This window comes from Capra hircus, chromosome 2 (genome assembly GCF_001704415.2).
Source record: "Capra hircus breed San Clemente chromosome 2, ASM170441v1, whole genome shotgun sequence".
Lineage (NCBI taxonomy): Eukaryota > Metazoa > Chordata > Mammalia > Artiodactyla > Bovidae > Capra > Capra hircus.
The window spans coordinates 74,556,374-74,577,450 of record NC_030809.1 but is presented as its reverse complement, the minus strand read 5'-3'; the positions used below and the strand labels follow the sequence as shown (position 1 = coordinate 74,577,450).

The 21,077-nt window shown below is 36.5% G+C and overlaps 1 protein-coding gene and 1 non-coding gene across 15 annotated transcripts in view; both read right to left on the bottom strand.

The window, feature by feature from the left end:
* Positions 1-21,077, bottom strand: part of R3HDM1 (R3H domain containing 1) — a 163,054-nt gene that overhangs the window by 23,093 nt on the left and 118,884 nt on the right. For all 14 annotated transcript variants that reach the window (XM_018062273.1, XM_018062263.1, XM_018062267.1 and 11 more), the window contains 3 exons: positions 20,889-21,012; positions 7,996-8,150; positions 3,920-4,071 (listed from right to left, as the gene is read on the bottom strand). In XM_018062273.1, the coding sequence (XP_017917762.1) occupies positions 3,920-4,071; positions 7,996-8,150; positions 20,889-21,012 (431 nt within the window). The remainder of the gene's footprint in view (positions 1-3,919; positions 4,072-7,995; positions 8,151-20,888; positions 21,013-21,077) is intronic.
* Positions 16,803-16,934, bottom strand: MIR128 (microRNA 128). The gene has a single exon (NR_129571.1). It is a non-coding gene; the product is annotated as a microRNA 128 (primary transcript).

Here is a 21,077-nt window from a genome sequence, read left to right as displayed (position 1 = left end):
TGCTGGACATCCTTGAATTTTTAATAATATTTTTGAGCTTTGCTCTGAGCCACAGTTAAATGGAGACAATTTAACCTTTTTGGGTCCTGCTTGTTTAAGGCAGGACCAGAGCAGCTTTTCATCCAAGGCTAACTGTCCTCCACTACTGACACAGTATTCTTTTAAGTCCTCTACTCACTGCCTCCTGTATTACAAGGTTCTGACATGTGGGCTGGTAGGAATATAAACTATTCCTGTCCTTGTATGAGGTTCAGGGATTGTTCTGCTTGTTTCTTTTGAGGGGTTCTTTTCCTGGCATTGGGTAGGTTTTGTACATGCACGCACTGGTAAGCAATCAACTCAGACTCAAAAGGGCCCCACTTAGATGGCCAGAGCAACCTCTTTGAAACTCTCTTCTCTTCAGTATCCTGCCCTGTAAACTCTAAGCCACGTTGGCTTCCTTGGACTTTGAATTCCATCTTGTTAACTTCAGGGTCTTGCTTGGGTTCCCCTGCACTGAGGTGTGGCTTGAAACTCTCTGCAGGCAGGAAGCTGGGGTAATCGTTAAGACTGTTTTCCCTCTCTCAAGTTTTACTGTCCCTAACTGCCTAATGAAAACTGTTGTTTCATATGTTCCTCTAGTTTTTAAGGCAGATTTTAAATTTGGTCCCTACTACTCTATCATGGCTGAAAATGGGAATCAAGAAGATGTTGGTTTTTAGCATCCTTTCATCAACATGCCTGATACTGCCCTAACATTAATTAGTAAAACACAGACATCAGCACACTCTCAAGGCAGAGAAATTATTCACAAAATAAAATATATAGAATATGCCAGAAGCGGTAATTCTAACACAAAACTTTCCTAAACTTGGCCTATCTCAGGGGATCGCTTGTTATCTAGGTTACCTATGGCCTCGAGAAATATCAAATAAAATGGCAAGCCAGTCAAATTCTTGGGCTGTGAAGAAAGGATGGATTTTGAGAAACAATTTGCAAAAGCTTAAAATTTACTGGAGGAAGAAAGTTGTAAAAATCTAACAAATAATTCAAAAGTCCAAGACCAGGGGGCTCTCTAATGGCCTGCAAGGTAAGAATGGTCCCTCACCTAAAGTAATTCCATTCTTCTCTTTAGTAGGACTGTATGAAAAAAATTTGTGCTCAATTACCTCATTCTGAATTCTGTCAATAAAAATTTTTTAGAAATTTGTTCTCTTTTGTTACATAAATACTTGAATAGTACCCATAATTTGATACTTTAGCCTTTTACTCTGAAATATTTCTCTCTGGTCTGTTACAAAATAGTGTGCTGACCCTAGATCTAGTAAGTACTTGTAAGTAAACAAATCCAAATTACAATGACACTAATTTCAACTCTGATTCTCTACGGTTCCAAGTGGGACATTTTCCACCAAGGTATCTCAAATTTTCCTTTAATTTTCATTTATATTATCGCCACAGATTCATTTCTTCTTTCAAAGTTCCTCCCTTCCTACTGCTACCACCACAGTTGAGCAACCTGTCACGTAATGTGCTTAAATTACAACACTTCTCCTTGTGGTCTCCACCCAATTCAAATCCTTCTTAATGACTGCTACTGAGCTATTTTTTTTTTCAAAAAGATAAGCTTTACCATATCAATTTCATATTTCAGAAATCACAAACACTTAATAATATCAGGAGTCTAAAATACAGATAAATTCAGGTACTCTGTGGAAAAAGATGTTCAAGGCTAACAAATCAAAGAAAAAAGCAAGATGACAAATAAAATATTCATAAAAATAATTCCACACACAGAGAAAAATTCAGTGACAAATGAATTTTGAAACACAAATGAAAATATCCCTAATTTACTTCAAAACGGAAACACCAAACCCCCCTCCTCAAACCATAAAGTTTTTCATGTATCTGCTTAAAGGTAGAAGAAGTGTTAGAAAGATAAATGGCAAACTCTGAACAGTGATCACTTTGGTCAATGAATAGTAACTGCTTTGCATGAAGGGCAATTTCATGAGTGTGCAGTGTTTTTGGCTGCTCTGGGCAGCTTGTGGGATCTTAGTTCCCCCAGTAGGGATTAAACCTGGGTCACATCAGTGGAAGTGCCAAGTCCTAACCATTGGACCACCAGGGAATTCCCTTACTCCATGTGTTTTTAAGTGGTTTAATTTTTAAATCAAAATTATAGAAAATATAATGTTTAGAACATGTGATTCCTAATAGAGTTTACATACTATGTGTTCACTGAAAAATGACCTGAATGAAGACATCAAAATTTAACAGCTATCATCTCTTGAATGGTGAGGTTGTGGCTGATTTGCTTTTTCATCTTTTTTTACAGTTTGAAATTTTTTATATTTTCAAATTTTCTACAATGACTATGTATTATATGTATAATCAGAAAGATCAAACAAGTTAAATACAGAAAATGCTCTTTTAATGGACGAAATGCAAGATGTATGAGAAATGTTTTTCTCAATAGAAACTCAGTGAGAGACTGAAAAATGAAAAGATTTTTGCATGAGATATTACCTTTCCTCCCTGTTCTTTACAGGTATCTATTTAAAAACTATTAATCTAAAATATTAGTTATTATTATCACTAATTTTTGGTGAGTTCACAAGAAATGAAATAGCTATAAGCATTCTTTCCTTTTAACATTATTTTTGTCAATATAATTTACTAATTAATTTTTCTGATAAACACATGCTTACAAAAACAGCCGCTATATCCAATGGAGAGAAAATAAATACTCTGAAAAGAAAATGTTTTAGCACCAAAGGTAACTTTCTTATTACATTTTATTTCTCTAGGCTGTGTTAACAACTTTTCTTTTAATAACAGAAGTAAAATTTCACTAAAAGATGTGGTTCAGATTGAGACTTTGTTACTGTCAATTATTTCAAAGGATGACTGAGGCAAACAAAAACCCAAAAATGCAAAACGAGTCATTTAGGAGAAAAAAAATGAATCTAAGACAGTTCCAGAAATAGGACAAAGGGGACACTAGAGGAATACTAGTTTACAAAGATGAGGAAACACAGACTATGCAGATGATAAAAAGAACAAAACTTAAAAGTAGATTTTCTTTTCTCATGTTTCATAAAGATTCTGTGAAGCACCTTTTTAACAAAGTTCTGAAAAATAAAGGTGACAGTCTCTTCAAGTTCCCCTCTCTGTATGCTAGCTTTTGAGACTGCAGATCAAAGACAAAAGTATATTCTCCTTTTGAGTTTCAAGATAAAAATGGGAAAATAAATGGTAAAATAGGAAGAAAAAAACCCAACACTCAAACAGAAGCAGTCTGAAGATATTATCCAACTAGCTTGCCACTTTTGCAGATTATAGGAATGAAATTATTAACTTTTTTGAGATTATTTTTTTGTCTACATCATTGACTGAAAGAAGTACTACGATTAGTTGTAAAACTAGTTTCTGTGACTGCTACATGGCTTGCTGAAAGGGACAACACACATGATCTGAATCAGGCTATGTTAAATCCTCATATACATGTAACAACACAATCAAATACAAAACTGCCTCAGTGATAACTGATTGGTTGAGTTGAAAGTAAAGATAATTCAAATTCTACTTTTCTGCATAAGGAGCTTCCAGAAGAAAATGGATTGCTAAGCAACTCGAGCTAGGGAAGACATTTTTCAGAACAAAGGCTCACTTAGTGTTCTTATAGAAACCTTATAATCTGGTTATATTTTAGTAAAAACATGAGTGTTTGGCTCAGGACTACAGCTTAGAGTCTACTAATGAGCAATGAGAGACGCTGTGACTTTTTTACAAACGCGTAAAACATTACTAGGTTATGGCAACTTGTGTTAGGATGACATGCAAATGCATGAAGTATTCCATATTAAAAAAATTAGCAACAGACCATAATCCTGATAAACAATGAGGAGCTATAAGATTAGGCTTTTTATTCACTCACCTTAAATTATTTTGTTGGCCAGGTGGAATGACGCTATAGTAAACTGGCATTCCTGCTGCAGGCAGAGATCCTTGATTAGACTGATTAGGGAACATAACAGGCTGTTGATAAGTGTGATGGGCAATTCCTTGAGAACCTTGAGGCAGTGAAACCTAAAATTTCAAAGACAATTTAAAGGGAAAAAGGTTTTTCAAAACCTTGCAAAGGTCAATGTCTCCAGTCTCCCTGGGCTTTTCAAATATGAGCAGTTAGGAATAAGCTAGAACTGCCATAGGCTGTCTTGATAATTTAGTTATGGCATTACTACTTTATTTTTATATTTTTAAAGCCAGTTATTGTTTTTGGCTAGCATTTATCAACAGAGAAGGCAATGCACCCCATTCCAGTACTCTTGCCTGGAAAATCTCATGGACAGAGGAGCCTGGTAGGCTACAGTCCATGGGGTCGCTGAGGGTCGGACATGACTATGCGACTTCACTTTCACTTTTCACGTTCATGCACTGGAGAAGGAAATGGCAACCCACTCCAGTGTTCTTGCCTGGAGAATCCCGGGGACAGGGGAGCCTGGTGGGCTGCCGTCTATGGGGTCGCACACAGCTGGACACAACTGAAGCGACTTAGCAGCAGCAGCAGCAGCAGCATTTATCGAAAGTACAGTAGGCTAGGAGTTGTGTTCCAAAGTAGAAGTTATTTAAAAAAAGAAACTGTTTCCAAATACGGATAACCATTTGACATGGAAAGAATAGTAACATTTACCTCAGGTAGAGCTAAGTAAAACTCAGCTAAGGGTACTGGTGAGATACACTGGATCAGGAAGTATGAGGTTCGGAGCTTAAGATATCTAGATGTGATAATGATCCATCAACTTTACTGTACATGTGACACTGGGCAAATAACTTAACTCTTCTGAGGCCCCAGAGTTCATTATCTGCAAAAATGGGATGTCTCTTTCACCTCAGGAGGGCTATTATAATTTCTATTTCCAGGATCTAGTACAGAAGGTATCTGAGGAACAGCAGATCTTTCAATTCTGTTTTCTACAGTATCTACATAGAAACCATATGAACATAATGGATTCATTTCTCCAGTTTCCATAGTTATCTAAAATAAAACCCACAAAGGCATAAGGGTTTTGTATTTTACAAGTGTGCCACATTACAGTGGTTTTGGTCAGTAAGCGTGTTTGATGCTGATGTCAACAACAGTAGTGTCAATGACAGTGACAGTAGTTAATGGTGATGACAGTCAAGGTTGACATTATTGAGTACTTATTATCATGTTCAAGTTCTGTTCCAAGAACTTTATGTATATTATTACATCAAGTCTTACTAACAAGCCTAAGAAGGTATTTTTATCATCCCTGTTTTATGGAAGGGGTTAAAGCCTTGCTCAATGTTGTACAGCTACCGAGAAGAGAAGTCAGGGTTTGAACCCATGCCCACTGGCTCCAGAGTCGCAGTTCTTCAATCACTTCATGATTCTCTGTATCTGGGCTCTGTGATTTATAAGTTAATGATTAACTTTTAGGTTTTTCCTACGGTCCCTTCAAAATACACAGTAACCTCTGAATTGCTTTCAATTTGGCTCAAAGGCAAAGGTACCATTGCTGGTTTGATTTCACTCAATTTTATATGACAAAATATATTTCAGTCTTTTTGTCTACTGAAGCAGTGTAACATTCTATCATTATTTTTGACTGTATTTAAGTTAGTGTATATGCTAGGTAGATCTAAGAAAAATGACACAGCTCAATCTAGATGATTTAAGCTACAGATTAAATTTTTAACTAGTGATAAAGAAAACACCTGAAATACCAAGAGAGAGGAAACGGTACTTGAGAAGGTACAGCTGTAGAAAACACTCTACTAAATAGATGATTTTTCAGGCTTATTTTTTATTTAAAAAATTTATTTTAACTTTTTCAGGTGAGCCATGAGGCTTGCAGGATCAGGGGTTAAACCCAGGCTCTTGGCAGTGAAAGTAAGGAGTCCTAGTTACTGAACTGCCATGGAATTCCCTCTGGCTTATTATTTAGATGAGTTTATCACCACCTAGCTTCTTCAACCAAATGTGGTAGGGAAAACGAAGCAGGCTATCATTCATCAATTGTCAGGGCAGTATTTCTCACAATCATTCACCCAATGTAAGGATTATGTGAAATATCATGAGAAAATGTACCTTGTACAAAAGTATGCTATAGAAGTTATAACAACTGTCTCAGCTCTGAAACACTTCCAGTATCTAGCTCCATTTTTAAAAACTATAATAACAAGGAGATAATTTATTTTAAACTTATATTTCAAGGTTGATCTTATTTACATAGTGCCTGGGTATCTGACAGATGCTAGCCAGACTAGAGTAGGCAGGTAGCATGAACAGGGTCTTGAGAAGGGAGAGTTCTTGGCTTGGTAGTGATCCTGTCTAATGTCTAGCTACAGAGGAAGTGGGGGATGGGCAGTCTCATGGGCCTCCACTTAAGCAGGGATGGTGGTGGTTTACTCGCAAGTTGTGTCCGACTCTTGCGACCACATGGACTGTAGCCCACCAGGCTCCTCTGTCCATGGGATTTTCCAGGCAAGAATATTGGAGTGGATTGCCATTTCCTTCTCTAGGAGATCTTCCCGACCCAGGAATCGAACCCAGGTCTCCTGTATTGCAGGCAGATTCTTTACCAACTGAGTTAAGAGGGAAGCCCCTTAAGCAGGAAAACCATAGTAAAAAGCAAGGAGGATGTGAGAGAAGATGCAAAATCGGTTCCCATAATGTACCTTCTTTATTCCTTAGTTGCTTTCTATTATCACAGGGCTTCAAAACTAGACATATTCTTAGTGCTCAAAAAGTCCTTGACGATTTCACATTTTAATTATGATTTTCATTTTCTGGAATTTCACAGAATATGCTACCTCCTTTGCTCACATCCTGCCCTATTTTCAGAATGTCTTAATTAATTTATGCCCATAATTTTCTTTTAACAGCTAATTAAAGGTTTATATCTTTCTCTTCTGTATTAAGTCCCCAACTTATTCATGGCTGAGTTTCATATCCTTTCAGTTACTGGTCTGTAGATTATAACCAATTTGTTGACTTGTCCTTAGATGAAATACATGTACATTTACCTTCCCAACTTGATTATTTTTACGTTGTGGGACTGAATGAAAATAGCCTCTGGATTTCTTAACAGTAGACTCCACTATAGGAAACCGGGAGGCTAAGAAAACAAACTCACTCGCAGGTTATTCCAGAGAGGTGAAGTGAAGTCACTCAGTTGTGTTCGACTCTTTGCGACCCCACGGACTGTAGTCTACCAGGCTCCTCAGTCCATGGGATTTTCCAGGCAAGAATACTGGAGTGGGTTGCTATTTCCTTCTCCAGGGGATCTTCCCGACCCAGGGATCGAACCCAGGTCTCCCTCATTGTAGGCAGACGCTTTATCGTCTGAGCCACCAGGGAAGCCATTCCAGAAAGGTAAAGGAAGATAAAATAAATGTCTGAAAATGTGACACAGTATGGGCTAAAGAAATCTAACATATTAACGAAACAGTAGGTATTTCCACTTGAGAATTTTGAATTAAAATGCATGACATTTTCAATGCAAGACATACTATTTCTTTTCTTCATTGAGTGTGTGTGTGTGTGGGGTATCAATTCCAGATTGGGAAATTGTACATTCTTTATTCAATAAACACTAATTTATAATCTACTCTATTTCATACACCTACATATACCTTTACTTTTCCCTCCTGTTCCACTCTCTCCTCAAGAGACTTTGTAAGGAGCTGAAGAACAGAATAAGATATTTGCTCATATATGTAGGTAATTGGAAACACAAACAGGGCCAGAAAAATTTACTGCACAATATTAATATGGTTCAGATATTTTTCAAAAAATTAATGAAGTGAATGAATAATGCAATAAAATGAGGATAGAACAAAATTGTAACAATTAATAAAACTCTTTTAAGACTATAAAGTTACGTATTACAGAAGCCTTTCCCCACATTAAACAGAGAAGAAAGTAGCCCACATTTTATTTATTGAAAATCACCCCTAGCCAGCGCAGGTAGAGTGGCCACGTACCTGATACGATGGCACTGAAGGATAGGGGATGACCACTCCTTGAATCTGATTTCCAATGCCGTTGGGCTGGCCACCAACGAGGCTCTGGCTCTGGGGTTGCTGAACTCCAACTATCCCTTGGTAGTTTTGCTGCTGGTTGGGCATAACTTGATAACCTGTAATGGCACAGTGAGTTAAATCCTGCTTTGAATTTATTTCACTAGCAGTATGTTTTTGTATTTTAAGCAAGTTCTAAAATGACAGAATTTGTTTAAACAGCAAATCTCAAAAGCCCTCTATTATGACAGGCAACATTTAAAAGGTTTACTATGTAGGTAATCCAAGTCAGTCAGCACTTCCCTACCCCAAAACATTCAAATAAAATTTGTATTCAAAGATTTCCTTTGCACTTGAGGAAATTTATAGGGCCAAAGACTTGGTTTACACAGACAATTACTATTTGGCATATATTACAATTTGATATTAAAAATAATTTTCTGTGGACCAGGTCTGTCTACATAATTTGTGGGGCCCAGTGTAAAAGCAAAATGCAGGACCTCTGGTTAAAAAATGGAGAGTTTTGAGGTGGTATTGGCAGAACTAATCCTTTTAGAGACTGGAAATAATGGAAGGTGGGATGACTTTTATAGAAAAGCTGTATGTTTGAAAATTCAGACTAAGATATGAATCCTTATATTAGGAATGTCTCCAGGGCACAAGGAAAAATGGAATTATCTAGCAACATTTAAGATTATCTCCTTATTACTAAGGTTACTTAACAAAGAAACTGATCATTAGAGAGGTTAAGCAATCTGCCTGAAATTCATAAATCAAACACCAAAGGGACAGTTCTTCCTAAACTTGAGACACTGCTGATAACTTTACTAAGTTAAGAGTATAAATATACTTTTATTAAATGAATTTATTAGTTATTTAAATGACGCCACAATAAGGTTTGAGTAATGAATATGAATTTCATGTGTTTCTTGACCCTAAAAGGATTTCCTTAAGTAAATTAATTAGCTCAAGACATATATAAATTACTAGAAACTACCACAAATTATTTTTTCTTTATAAAAAAAGAAACCAGATTAAAGAAAACAATCAAACTCTAGCCAGGGAATCTAAAGGTTTTACAAAGATAAACCAAATGATGGCATTGCCTGTACAAACTTCTACAACTAAAGGTAAGCTAAATGATTTCTGTAATACCATAGATCTATTTTGCTATCTTATAAATACCAGTTTTTATTTCTATCCTCATTAATTCCTAAAACAGGAAGGGCAAAGATCCCATTTCAGGTATTGATTTTGACAATGATATCAGCGTACTTGCCTGAAGTCTTAATTGAATAAATTTAGCATCACCCTTTTCTAAAGACATGAATACAAAACATATTTGGTAACTAAGCAACATATTAGCAACAAAGTAAAATACAGATACAATCAATCCTTTAATAATGAAGGGTTTTATAAAATGGTGCTATTTCTATGGCAACAGTGCTTTATTGCCATGTTTCAAATGACTTCTCACCAGTCAACCTTTCCCAAAAAATGTATATCATGGTCTTTATAGGTAATAAAGTGACTATAAACATGCTATTTCCTAAACATCTCTCCCTGTGAAATTCCTATTAATATTCAAATTTGCAGACAAATCAACTTTCTTGCTCCTTAGTCTAACACCTGACATCCAACTCTACTTTCAGTTTATGAAATGACAATCATTTCAAATTCATACTCTCCAAGCCCAAATACCATCAAGACGTACACAGACACATTTCCACTCCTAGGAAAACAAAGGGCAGGAATGGAAAAGCGATGTGAAGACCCCTTCTTGTCACGGAAATGTCACCTCTGAACACCCACACAGCATCTACTGCAGTGTCATAATTTAGGCATAGCTCTTTATACACTGGGAAAGTAACTTCTTACAATGGACTTGTCAGAATCACAGTCCACTAAATTAAAAAGAAAAATCTCAACACCTAGCAGAATTCACTGTAACATAATTTGACTTAAATGGTCACGTCTCCTAAGAAACTCAAATGTTTTTCATAACGTTTTTGTATTTTATTCAAAATATATTCAGAGTTATAGGTTGCCTCGAAGGAAAACTTTGGGAAAAAGAGTCAATTTATGTGCAAATGTGGTTCTGATTTCCTTGATCTAAATACGTCAGTATTTGGAGATTCACTATTTGCTTCCTGCCTGCAATTCCCTCTTATGAAAAAAAAATCTGATATAGAAAGCTTCAATCAGTAGCTCCAGATACCATGACACAGTGGTCTAATAGGGGGGCTTGGAATTTGCACTAATAAATTTCCAGTGGTATTTTTATTCTTTAATGCAACCTTATCTCCACTAATATTCATGCCTACGAATGGATGTATTTATCTGCACACAAACATCACATTTTGAAAATGTGCCAACATAAAATCCAAAACATCTGATTCCAGCACCTCATTTGTTAGAGGATAGTATAAGGATTCTGTGAGCTCAAGATGTGCCTGGAGGGTGATAGAAGGTAAGTAAAACACAGTTCCTATATTTGAAATTGGGCATTCTCAGTCCTGACACCATAGCAGAATAGCAGAATATGTAGGGTATTATGAAACTGAGAGGGTGAAATCAATCCTGGCTGATATCAACAGAGGTACTAACATTTGAGCCTGGACTTAAAGAGAAAAGTGGAAGATGGAGGTAGAATATTGGTAGAGAATCAAAGATTTTACAAGTAGAGCAGTGAGAACCATTAAGAAGTTTCAGATTTTAAAGACTGTGAAAGTAGAAAAATAACTAATATTACTACTTCATTCAGAGGCAGCATAAATAAACTGGGAACATGTTCTTAACTAACAGAGGAACTATTAAAAATAAGAATGCCAAACACTTAAAAAGAAAATATTTTCCCAAGAAGCTCTCCTATTAATCTTCCCATAATTTTGTTTATTGCCTTAATCCATATTTCTTAAAACTCGACAGGTAATATAAAATTGTTCCTATTAACTGTTCTCTCATGGCTTGTGTATACCTTAAAAACAACAATACTGAATACTGCTTTCTAAGGGTAGGGTTACCCACTCTGTTAAAGGGAAAAAAAAAACCCAAATATCCATACCAACTATTAAGCAAATAAGCCAAGGAACTGGCCACTCATTTATATTTACCAAATAAATAGTGAGGAAAAATATATTCTTAACAGAATAGAATCAAAATAATGTATGTTTCTATATTCCAATACTTTGGCCACCTGATGCAAAGAACTGACTCATTTGAAAAGACCCCGATGCTGGGAAAGATTGAAGGCAGAAGGGGATGACAGAGGATGAGATGGTTGGATGGCATCGCCAACTCAATGGACATGAGTTTGAGTTAACTCCAGGAGTTGGTGATGGACAGGGAGGCCTGGTGTGCTGCAGTCCATGGGGTGGTAAAGAGTCGGACACAATTGAGTGACTGAACTGATGTTTCTATACAAAACCAGGAGCTCCCTATGGGCTGACAGGCTCACTGTTCACGTTTAGTGAATGGCTTTTGACAGCAAAAGTTGCACTTAAGTTTTATGGTAACATGTCTATAGTAAGGTTAAACATACTTGCATTCTCATTAAAATAAAACTTGATCCCATAAACAGAAATTAACCTCAGTCCAGAATTCACGAATTACTCATTAAGTCTTCCCTTAAAAAACGCATAGCCACCTCAGCGTGTACTTGATCAGGAAAAACAGAACTGTTTTAGCTCGTATCTAATATGTAAAGCTTGAAATGAAGGTTTAATTTAAACAATGCTGCGGGGAATGAAGGGACATTAAAAATACCCTTGAAAAAGGTTTATTTGACTAAAAAATAGGTTTTCATCAAAGAAAATTTGGAAAATACAACAAAGGGAAAAAACCAGGGTGGAAAAACCATTTTTCTAAAACAATAACTTGCAGATAATATTATTTACATGTTGTATTTATGGCTAGCCTTGTTTTTTCTGCATAGACAGCAACATACATTCCCACTTCCAATATTTATAGAAATGGGCCATACAACACATGGTTTCAAAACCTTTTCCAAAGCAATGTTTCCACAGCTAAACAACAGGGATTTTACAAAGCTATGTGGGAAGGAAGTATTTAAGGAGATTTTCTTAGAACATATTTAGACCTACCTCAAGTTAATAAGTCGGATACGACTGAGTGACTTCACTTTCACTTTTTACTTTCATGCACTGGAGAAGGAAATGGAAACCCACTCCAGTGTTCTTGCCTGGAGAATCTCAGGGACGGGGGAGCCTGGTGGGCTGCTGTCTATGGGGTCGCACAGAGTCGGAAATGACTCAGCAGCAGCAGCAGCAGCAAGTTAATAATCAAAGGATGAGAAAAAGACTCTGAACTCTCCATTGCCTTTTAGGAAGAAGGCACGTATCACGAAGTGAACAAGACAAAAAGACTAAGTACTTCAGAACAATAATCAGCTTTTGGTTTCCATTGTGGAATCCAGCCCAAACACAAACAAAGCCCAAACACCCAAGTGTTTTCATTTAGAATACTAAATAATTATCATTTATTTGACAGCACAAGGTACAACTAGTAGCTAATATTTACATGACATTTATTAGGTTTTAAGTGCTACTCTAAGCACGTTCATGTGTGAACTTTTTCCATGCTCCCAATCTTCAATCTTATGAAATCTTCAGTTCAGTTCATTGCTCAGTTGTGTCCGACTCTGCAACCCCATGGACTGCAGCATGCCACGGTTCCTTGTCCATCACCAACTCCCAGAGCTTAATCAAACTCATGTCCATAGAACTGGTGATGCAATCCAACCATCTCACCCTCTGTTGTTCCCTTCTTCTGCCTTCAATCTATTTCTTACCATCCCCATTTTTCAGATGAAAAAACAAAAGCATAGAGAAGCTCACACTTTGCGTAAGGTTAACAGCTGTTAGGTGTTGCAGCTGGATTTGCACATAGTAGCCTGATGCTAATCTTTTCTCAGGGACAGATGTTGACACAGACAGAGTATTATAGTAATACTGCTCCAGCAGAACATGAAATGCCTGACCTTCCACTGTCTGAGCATTTTGGCTAATGAAGATTTTTACTACTGTTTCACATACCTGAGTCTCAACAGCAATTTAATTATAGGAAAACAAATAATTATTGTACATGGTCAATATTTGTGAGTATTAAGTATTATCCAAAACGGGAATCACAATGAAAGGCTATTAAGCAGTTAGTCTAGATTGTAGGTAAAAGAACTTATGGCTAAAAACAAGGCTAAAGGTCACAGAGTTTATTCAATCAGTCCATAATGTCCCCTCTCTCCTTCACTTGTTTTGCCCACTACTCCCAAGATGCATGGGTTGTGCCCTCTAACTGCAAGGTTACACTTCTTTGCCTCAGTATAATATGATTTCACATGGACATAAAGCAACTGGGAAGGGGAAAAAGAGGCTCAAATGGGGTCATACTTCAGCTTCTATGTCCCCTGGTCTGTGCCTCTCAGCATTTTATGTCAATCTCCAATGTTCCTCTGGATTTCAGGCTTGCTATTTTGCTTCAAAGGCTGCCTTTGTTCAAGATGTATACTCTACTGCCACATTCCAGATGAATACACAGATTTCTCTAGCAGAATTTTCATAAATTTGGCTCCTCCCTCCACAATGTTGAGTTCCTGCGCGAAGAAGTGAGCTTTTACTCAGTGGGGCAATGCCAGCTTTAACCTGGACACCATGTATATAAGGGGGCATGTCCTGTAACAGGGGTGAAGGCTTGAAGTTCCTGTGAAGGAATGGCTCTTTTCTACATACTGAATAAGTTTTACATTACTTTTATATTAGAGGAGGGGAAATCCACCAGGTGTGAACCATAGTGAACAGAAAGCTACCAGGACCTTAGAAATCTTTCTAGCTTAAAAAGAAGAAGAAAAAGCATTATTTAGCATTTGGTACGTTGCATGGCTGGTATCCTAGGAAGGAAATTCTACAACATTAAGAAAGGTGCCTGAATGACTTTTTCCAGAAGTCATGATTAAGTGTTTGACCGTTCATTCCAATACTTAAACAGTCTAGTAACTAGTTAAAAAAAGTATGCAATTTTAGAGTATACTCTCTAAAGAACATGATATTAAATGCTACAAAAAGATTACTGGACTTTTTCGAATGACATAAGACCATGGGATATATGTTGGTTAAAGTTACTATAATCACAAGTAAAATTAGAAATATTCAGTCAGAAAGCACTAAAACAAGGAAGAAAGAAACGCCCATCATTCTACTATTAAAGGTAAGAACCTTAGTATTGTTTCTGTAAGACAAAACCACAATAGTGTATTAGCAACATTAAGAACCATGTAATAACAGACATGCCTCACTTTATTCACACCTGCTTAATAAAATTAACATCTTAAAGAAGTGTTGTTTTAAACCTGTGTTTAAACATTCAGGTTTCACAGCATCACTGTTACAGAGTGGCATTTATTAGAGAAGTGGCACTGTGGTTCAAGTTCATTATCTAATTCAGGCCAAAGGAGGGGAGGGACATAGCTCTGATATGTTCAAAAGTATAGTTTGAAGACTGTCAAATATGAAAAAAAAAAAAAAATCCAATGATCTGGAAAAGAGGGAGAAGGGTGAAGATCAGGAAGGGTAAAGTAGACTCTTGAGAATGAAAAGTATTGCTATGTTTTAAAAATACTACAAGAGTATTTCCAGTATTCTGAGGCTCAATACATCCCTAATTTGGTTACTACCTAAATTATTCTTTTGTCAATAAAGTGTTTCAGTACATCTAATTAAAAAAAAATCCTCTCTGTGACAAATATGGATTTAAACTGGGTGTATGAGGAAAATAGGTATCTCTTGTAGAAATTTCTGAATATTGTAAGGAAAGCATCTATTTTGTAAAGCAAGCAATGCCACTATATGTGATATCAAACAACAGAATAAAACACCCAGATTTCAGTGTAAGTGTTATTTAACACTGGCATTCTCCTTTGTTAAAAGATTGCAGTTTTGCAATATTATCCCATTTCTTCCAGCACTTTCAGAGGAAACCACAATCAATTCTGCAAGCTGAGAGAACTAGGACAATACAAATTGATGGCTCAGGCACTTCCCCGGGGGGGGCTCCAAAGAATATTCTATTTTTAACTCTCTTTCACTTCAGCAGGGAAAAGAGCAAGAAGGAAACATGGTGCTCAGCAGAAAAGAATTGCACAGGCTTTAACAGGCTAGTTTTATTTTATATCGGTGACCTGAACTATCATTTGTGCTAAAGGAAAGCAATCTTAATAATACGGATTAGACATAATCAGAAAGATAAGAAACTGAAGAAGTGCTTAGTCAGAATAGTCATAAATATAAGGTTATTTCATTTAACGGTATTTTAAATTTTTTCAAGACTGAATTTGCACAGCAGAAGCACTGCTCTCAGGGCAGATTTTTTTCTTTCCTGGGTGAGCCATTTTGCCAACTCCAAATTTAATTGTAACCAGGTATCTACAAGATAATTTATGAAAACCATTTCCAAATAATCAAAATCTCAAGTTTGTAATCTGATCTGTATTATGTCTGTGGCATTATTTTAGTGAGCAGGCAAATTCAACTAAGGATAAGTCTGCTAGGTGAATGTGGAAGAATACACATTAACCTAACACCAGCACACAATTGCTGTTCTTTATCTATCACCCTCTGCTCCCCTACTCCTGTGCCTTAAATTAACAAAATTACACACATAAAATATTAATCTAATAAAAACAGGTTCATACAGGTTATAGGTCAAAGCTATTTAAATGACAGTCCTATGGAAGAGGGTATACAACTCAAGGAAATCTATGGGTACTTACCAGATACGTTTGGCTCCAGTGGCGGCAGGTTAATGAAGAAGGGAAAAGGGAAATATGTGGATTTGTAGGTAATATACAATGTTTGAGTCTGTGCTGGTCACGCAATACTAAGAAATGCTTACAGAATCAATGATAAAACAAGGGTAGCCAGGACTACCACCCAGTAATATAAACACAAAATTCCTATTACTCAAGTCAATAGTTGTCAGTAAATGGCTTGGAGCTAGAGTCCCTATTTGACATAACTTATATGTTATTAAGTATCACCCCTCCTCTGCTTATCCAATAGGATCCTTTCTTCCTTGCCTGTCTTTCATATCCTGGTTACTTTTAAATTTGTGCCCTGCAAAGCTGCCATTATTCTTGGTCATCTTAACAAATGTTTATCCTGTGGTTGTGGTCAACAGGACCCTACTGTAGTCTGCTGCTTGGAAAGCTAAGATTACAGGTATAATGCATTGATAATCTTTGAATTCACCAGAGGTTGCAAAACTAAAATGATATTTAGCCTTATGGAGTCATTTATGCTTCCCACATGCATACAATGTCACAGTTTGGAAAAAAATTAAATTATATCCCTTCAAATACCTTCAAATGCTTTTATGTGTCTTAAGTCCATTTAATGGCATGCGTAATAACATTCCTAAAAAGCTATTTAGTAATAGGGGAAAAGATGTATTTGACTTTCGCTAATGAATCTGGCATGCTTAGGACATTAAACTTTTAAGAAAAGCTCCAATCCAAAGCAATCTGCCATTCAATTCTTCTTTGGAAAAAAAAATTAAAGCAACAGCTTTCATGAATTTTTAAAAGGTAAATTATATTAAGCCAAGGTTGTCATTTAAATTCAAATCCCTATTTCTGAGTATGAAGCATGATTAAAAGGCATTACAATTAATGGAAAATATAAGCAAATGTTAACACTTTAATATAGCATTAAAAGAAAGAAGAAGGGAAAAAAGAAAAGAAAAGAAAGCAGTGGAAACCTGAGTAAAAAGAAGCCAGGAAGCAGCTGAAAAAGAGACCGGTTCACTGTGAGAAATGTAAACCTCTCAGACAGTGCTACGGCCCCGAATCCAACAGCTCAGGAACAAGGCCAATTATTGCAAAATATTAAACATATATGGTGAAGCTGCAAACTTTTCAAAAGAGTCCTAAGAATGAAAGCAGCTAAACAGAGAACAGCCAGGCCTCATAAACCTAAAATCTTTGCTGTAATTACTACCTGCAGGAAGTTTCTTTATCATATACTTCATAGTATTCAAGCTGTACATTTTATGGTAAAGGGTTAAGATAACAAATTCTTACTATTGCAGCTGGCAAGTAACCACATCTTTTAAAATCTTTGCTTGTATGGCTCTGTTACAGCAGTAGGCACTAAGCTATTGCAAACCAATCTTCCAATATTCTACCTTTCTGTACTAGAAATGACTTATTTAAGACAGACACACACAATCATGGAATTGTAGGGTACACAGAGGCTTCAACAGACATATTAGCAAAACTCCCTTACTCTGCAAGTGAGTAAACTGAAACCTAGAGGCTTTAAATGATATACCTAATATCAGTTAAATACAAATAAGGGCTGTTAGGATTTGACTCCTATTTTGTTTTCTTTCATTTTATACAATACATTGTCCAAGAGGCCTTATGTAGCCAGAATTTCTTCTGATTCTGTTGACAGGGGTTGACTCAACCTTTCAACCTTGTTTTAATGACCATAGTAGTTTCACATTCATAACAGAAGATTTGTACATTCATTCCCCAGCAGTAATGTTAGTACTGATTTCAATTCAGTTCCCCAAATAGATGGGTTTATTGTCAAGGAGATCAGTAACTATAGCAGTCCTCTGGCATGTGGATGGAAGACCAATCCTTGAGATATTTCCCCAACTTCCTTCCTGCCCTCAAAAGGGAAAATAATAGAATATCTTATGTTTATACTGCTCATACCCTATTGATCTGAGAATATCTGATTCAACTGGGTTTGTTAATTTAGAGCAAAATTTTATTCATATACAAACATTTAAAAATTACTTATTTGTGCCTCAGTGGCAATAAATTGTCCCAAGTCTATCTAAGGGATGTGAAAAATCACTTCTAGTTTTAGCCGATGGGGATGGGGGAATACAGACAAATATAAGAAAAAAGAAAACCAGAAAGTATAATGTTTACATACAAACATGTAAATTACTGAGAATAAATTGCTTCAAATCTGTAAGAAGAAAATCAGAACTGAAAAGCTGCCGTGTCCATTTCCCAGTGCATTTTGCTTCTCTGTTAGGAGACACACAAACATAAACGCACATTTCTTTGGTTTTAAATGTCTTTATTTGGACACACTGGCGCTTAGTTGCGGCGCACGGGCTCTCGGTTGTGGTGCACAGACTCTAGTTGGGCTTGGGCTCAGCTGCTCTGCAGCATATGGGATCTTAGCTTCCCGACCAGGATTTGAACCCATGTTCCATGCATTGCAAGGTGGATTCTTAACCACTGGACCACCAGGGAAGTCCCAAATGCACATTTTTTTCTGCAAGCTTAGACATAAAAAATAATCATTGGCTAAGCACAAAAGTCTTTAGATTATATATATTAATCATCCAGCTCCTACAAATTCCATACAAAGGTTCAATATAATGACCAACAAAGTATGTGGCACTGGCATGACTGACATTTTCTTTCCTACTTATTAGCATAACAGTATTTTTTTCCCTTTCAGATAAGGGTGCTTTGAGGATTTATTTCTCTTCTATTCTTCAAACTGAATGACATGAACCTTAAGTTTGAGTTGAGAAGATATTATTACATAAAGTAACTAGAGGAACTAAGTGTTATATTAATATTGTGACTGACTCTTTTAAGAGTCAAACACAATGGCAAAGTCATTCATTCAGACACATACGCTTTTCTGTGCCTGTACTGTCCAGATGCAATCTGACTTATTGTTTCTTTCCTTCTCACCACAACCACCAGCATTAAGAAAAACCCAACAATTAAAATATCACTGATAATGAACACATGTCATCTGTTACGTAGATATTCTGGCCCTGAATTGGGAGGTGTGGCATTTATAGTCATTTTCGAATAAGTGGGAATATTTTTGGTAGAGAAGCATTTGTATGAACATCGTGGTCCAAACTGTGATGGAAAGTTTTAATCTTGCAGGCACTTTGACAATGGAGAAGAATAAAATTTAGCCATGAAAAAGAACAAAACTGAGACGCTCACACAAATACAAAACAAAGTTTCTTTGCCTGCTTCATTAACTGGGTATACTAATGAACTAATAAGTTAATTAGTCACACGTAAGGTATTTGAATGGGGAAAGAAAAGGCCAATTTCTTTTTTTACTATCATAACATTAGCTGTAATCTGTATTATAATTTGTGTTATAAAATAATTATAAAATAATTAAACATTAAAATGTAATAAGTTAAATAATAAAAATAAAATAACAAAAATAACAAATATAACCTGTATTATAAATAATAAATATAATAAAAACAAATAAATAAAAATTAAAATAATAAAGACAATAAATATAATGTTTTTTTAAAAACTATTATAATTATGGATATAAAAAAATAAAAAACTATTATAATTATGATATGAAAAGTCAGTCAAGGAGGTCCAGGAAACTCAGGAAACAATTTCTATTAGAATAAAACAACAATGTATTTAGTTAGTGAGCAGTGTCATGACCAATGTCTCCAGGTATAAGGGAGAGCTTCTGATGCCTTTCAAAATTAGAGCATATACCAGCTGAAGTGGAATGTATTTACTAAACCTCAGGAAACCCTGAAATTAAAGGGAGTCAATTTTGAGACAGAGGACAAATTCTAAGTTGGCCAAAATGACCACTGTGTGTACTCAACATGCTTTGGAAGAACGTTTGTCACACATACAATACAAGGCCAGTAACACAAAAACGGGGAAAAACTACACATTAAGTACAAGACAGCTCCTGAGAGCAACAGATTGAGGCCCTGGAAGTCTCCCTGCTGAGGTGATAAGTAGGAGTCTTATCTGGTAAAGCTGATGATGAGTGAGGACTGCACAAGTGAGGAGAGGCAAGAACTCTTCTCTCATCAGACCACGCAGGGCAGATGTCTTTCTCCTGAAATTGTGGAACCCATCAAAGGCCACATATGTTATCAAGAGCAAGAAATTGTCCACTACAGATGTAGGGTTATGTGGCCTCAGCAATCATGCTGACATAGTCTGAGCACCTTCAAATGCTGACAAGCAGCTAAAAAGGCTTCAAAGAAACCAATAAAAATTCTCTTTCAATACCTAGAGTTATATGAAAGGCTGAAAAGAATACCTTATTAAACATCTGGGGCAGAAGTACACATCTAGGTGGAAAGCACAGAGAGAAATGAATTCAGCAAAATTAGTAAGATAGCTTTTACACTGAGATCATAGTTGTTTTCATGGAAGGCTTAGAGAAACTTTGAAAGGGGCAAAAGAAAAACAATCTTTTCAGTTTTAATACATTTGATATGTTTAGGATTAGAGTGCATTCGGTTTAAATATACCTTTCACTACACAACCAGAAAACTGAAAAACAAGACACAAAAAAGATGTGTAACAACATCAATCCTTTCAAGACATTCCTACAGAGACGAAGACACCAAAATAGCTTCACTAGGCTAGAGCTCTCAAGCAACGTTAGGTCATCTGGGGCCTTGTTTTGGGTTACCTGTTCAGCAGACATCTTAACTTGCCTTGTCTGTAGGTCTTGATGCAGTGAAGGCTGCAGCTACAAGGGCAGTCAGCACTGTGAAGCTGCTCACCTGGTGCAGTCTCCTCATTATGGCTCCCAAGTCTTTAGCATGGAAACCTGACAGTGTGGTATTCTCTGGACGGTGCCCACTCTTTTCATCTAAGATCTGCCTACTCTTTTCCTCTCACTGGTTTGCATATTCACCTGTATTCACCCATCTGAAATCCTTGACTGACTGAGTGTGGCAGTACCTTGGCAGTACCTTAATAGTAAGACGGAAATAAACCAGGATGAAAAAAACATCAATACTCAAAGCTAAGAATTCCTAACCTCATGAATTCTACTCACCTGTCTGCTGTGCAGGCTGTGGCAGTGGTTGGTTTAGATGTGAGTTGTAATGGACCGAAGGGACTGGGCGATACTGAGGTTGATTAGAGTGGTAGTGGCCTGGAGCACAGTAACAGGCTGGCATCTAGAATAAGGATTAAGGGAAAAATAATTAATTTTACTTGCAATAGAAATCTCTTTTTTTCCCTG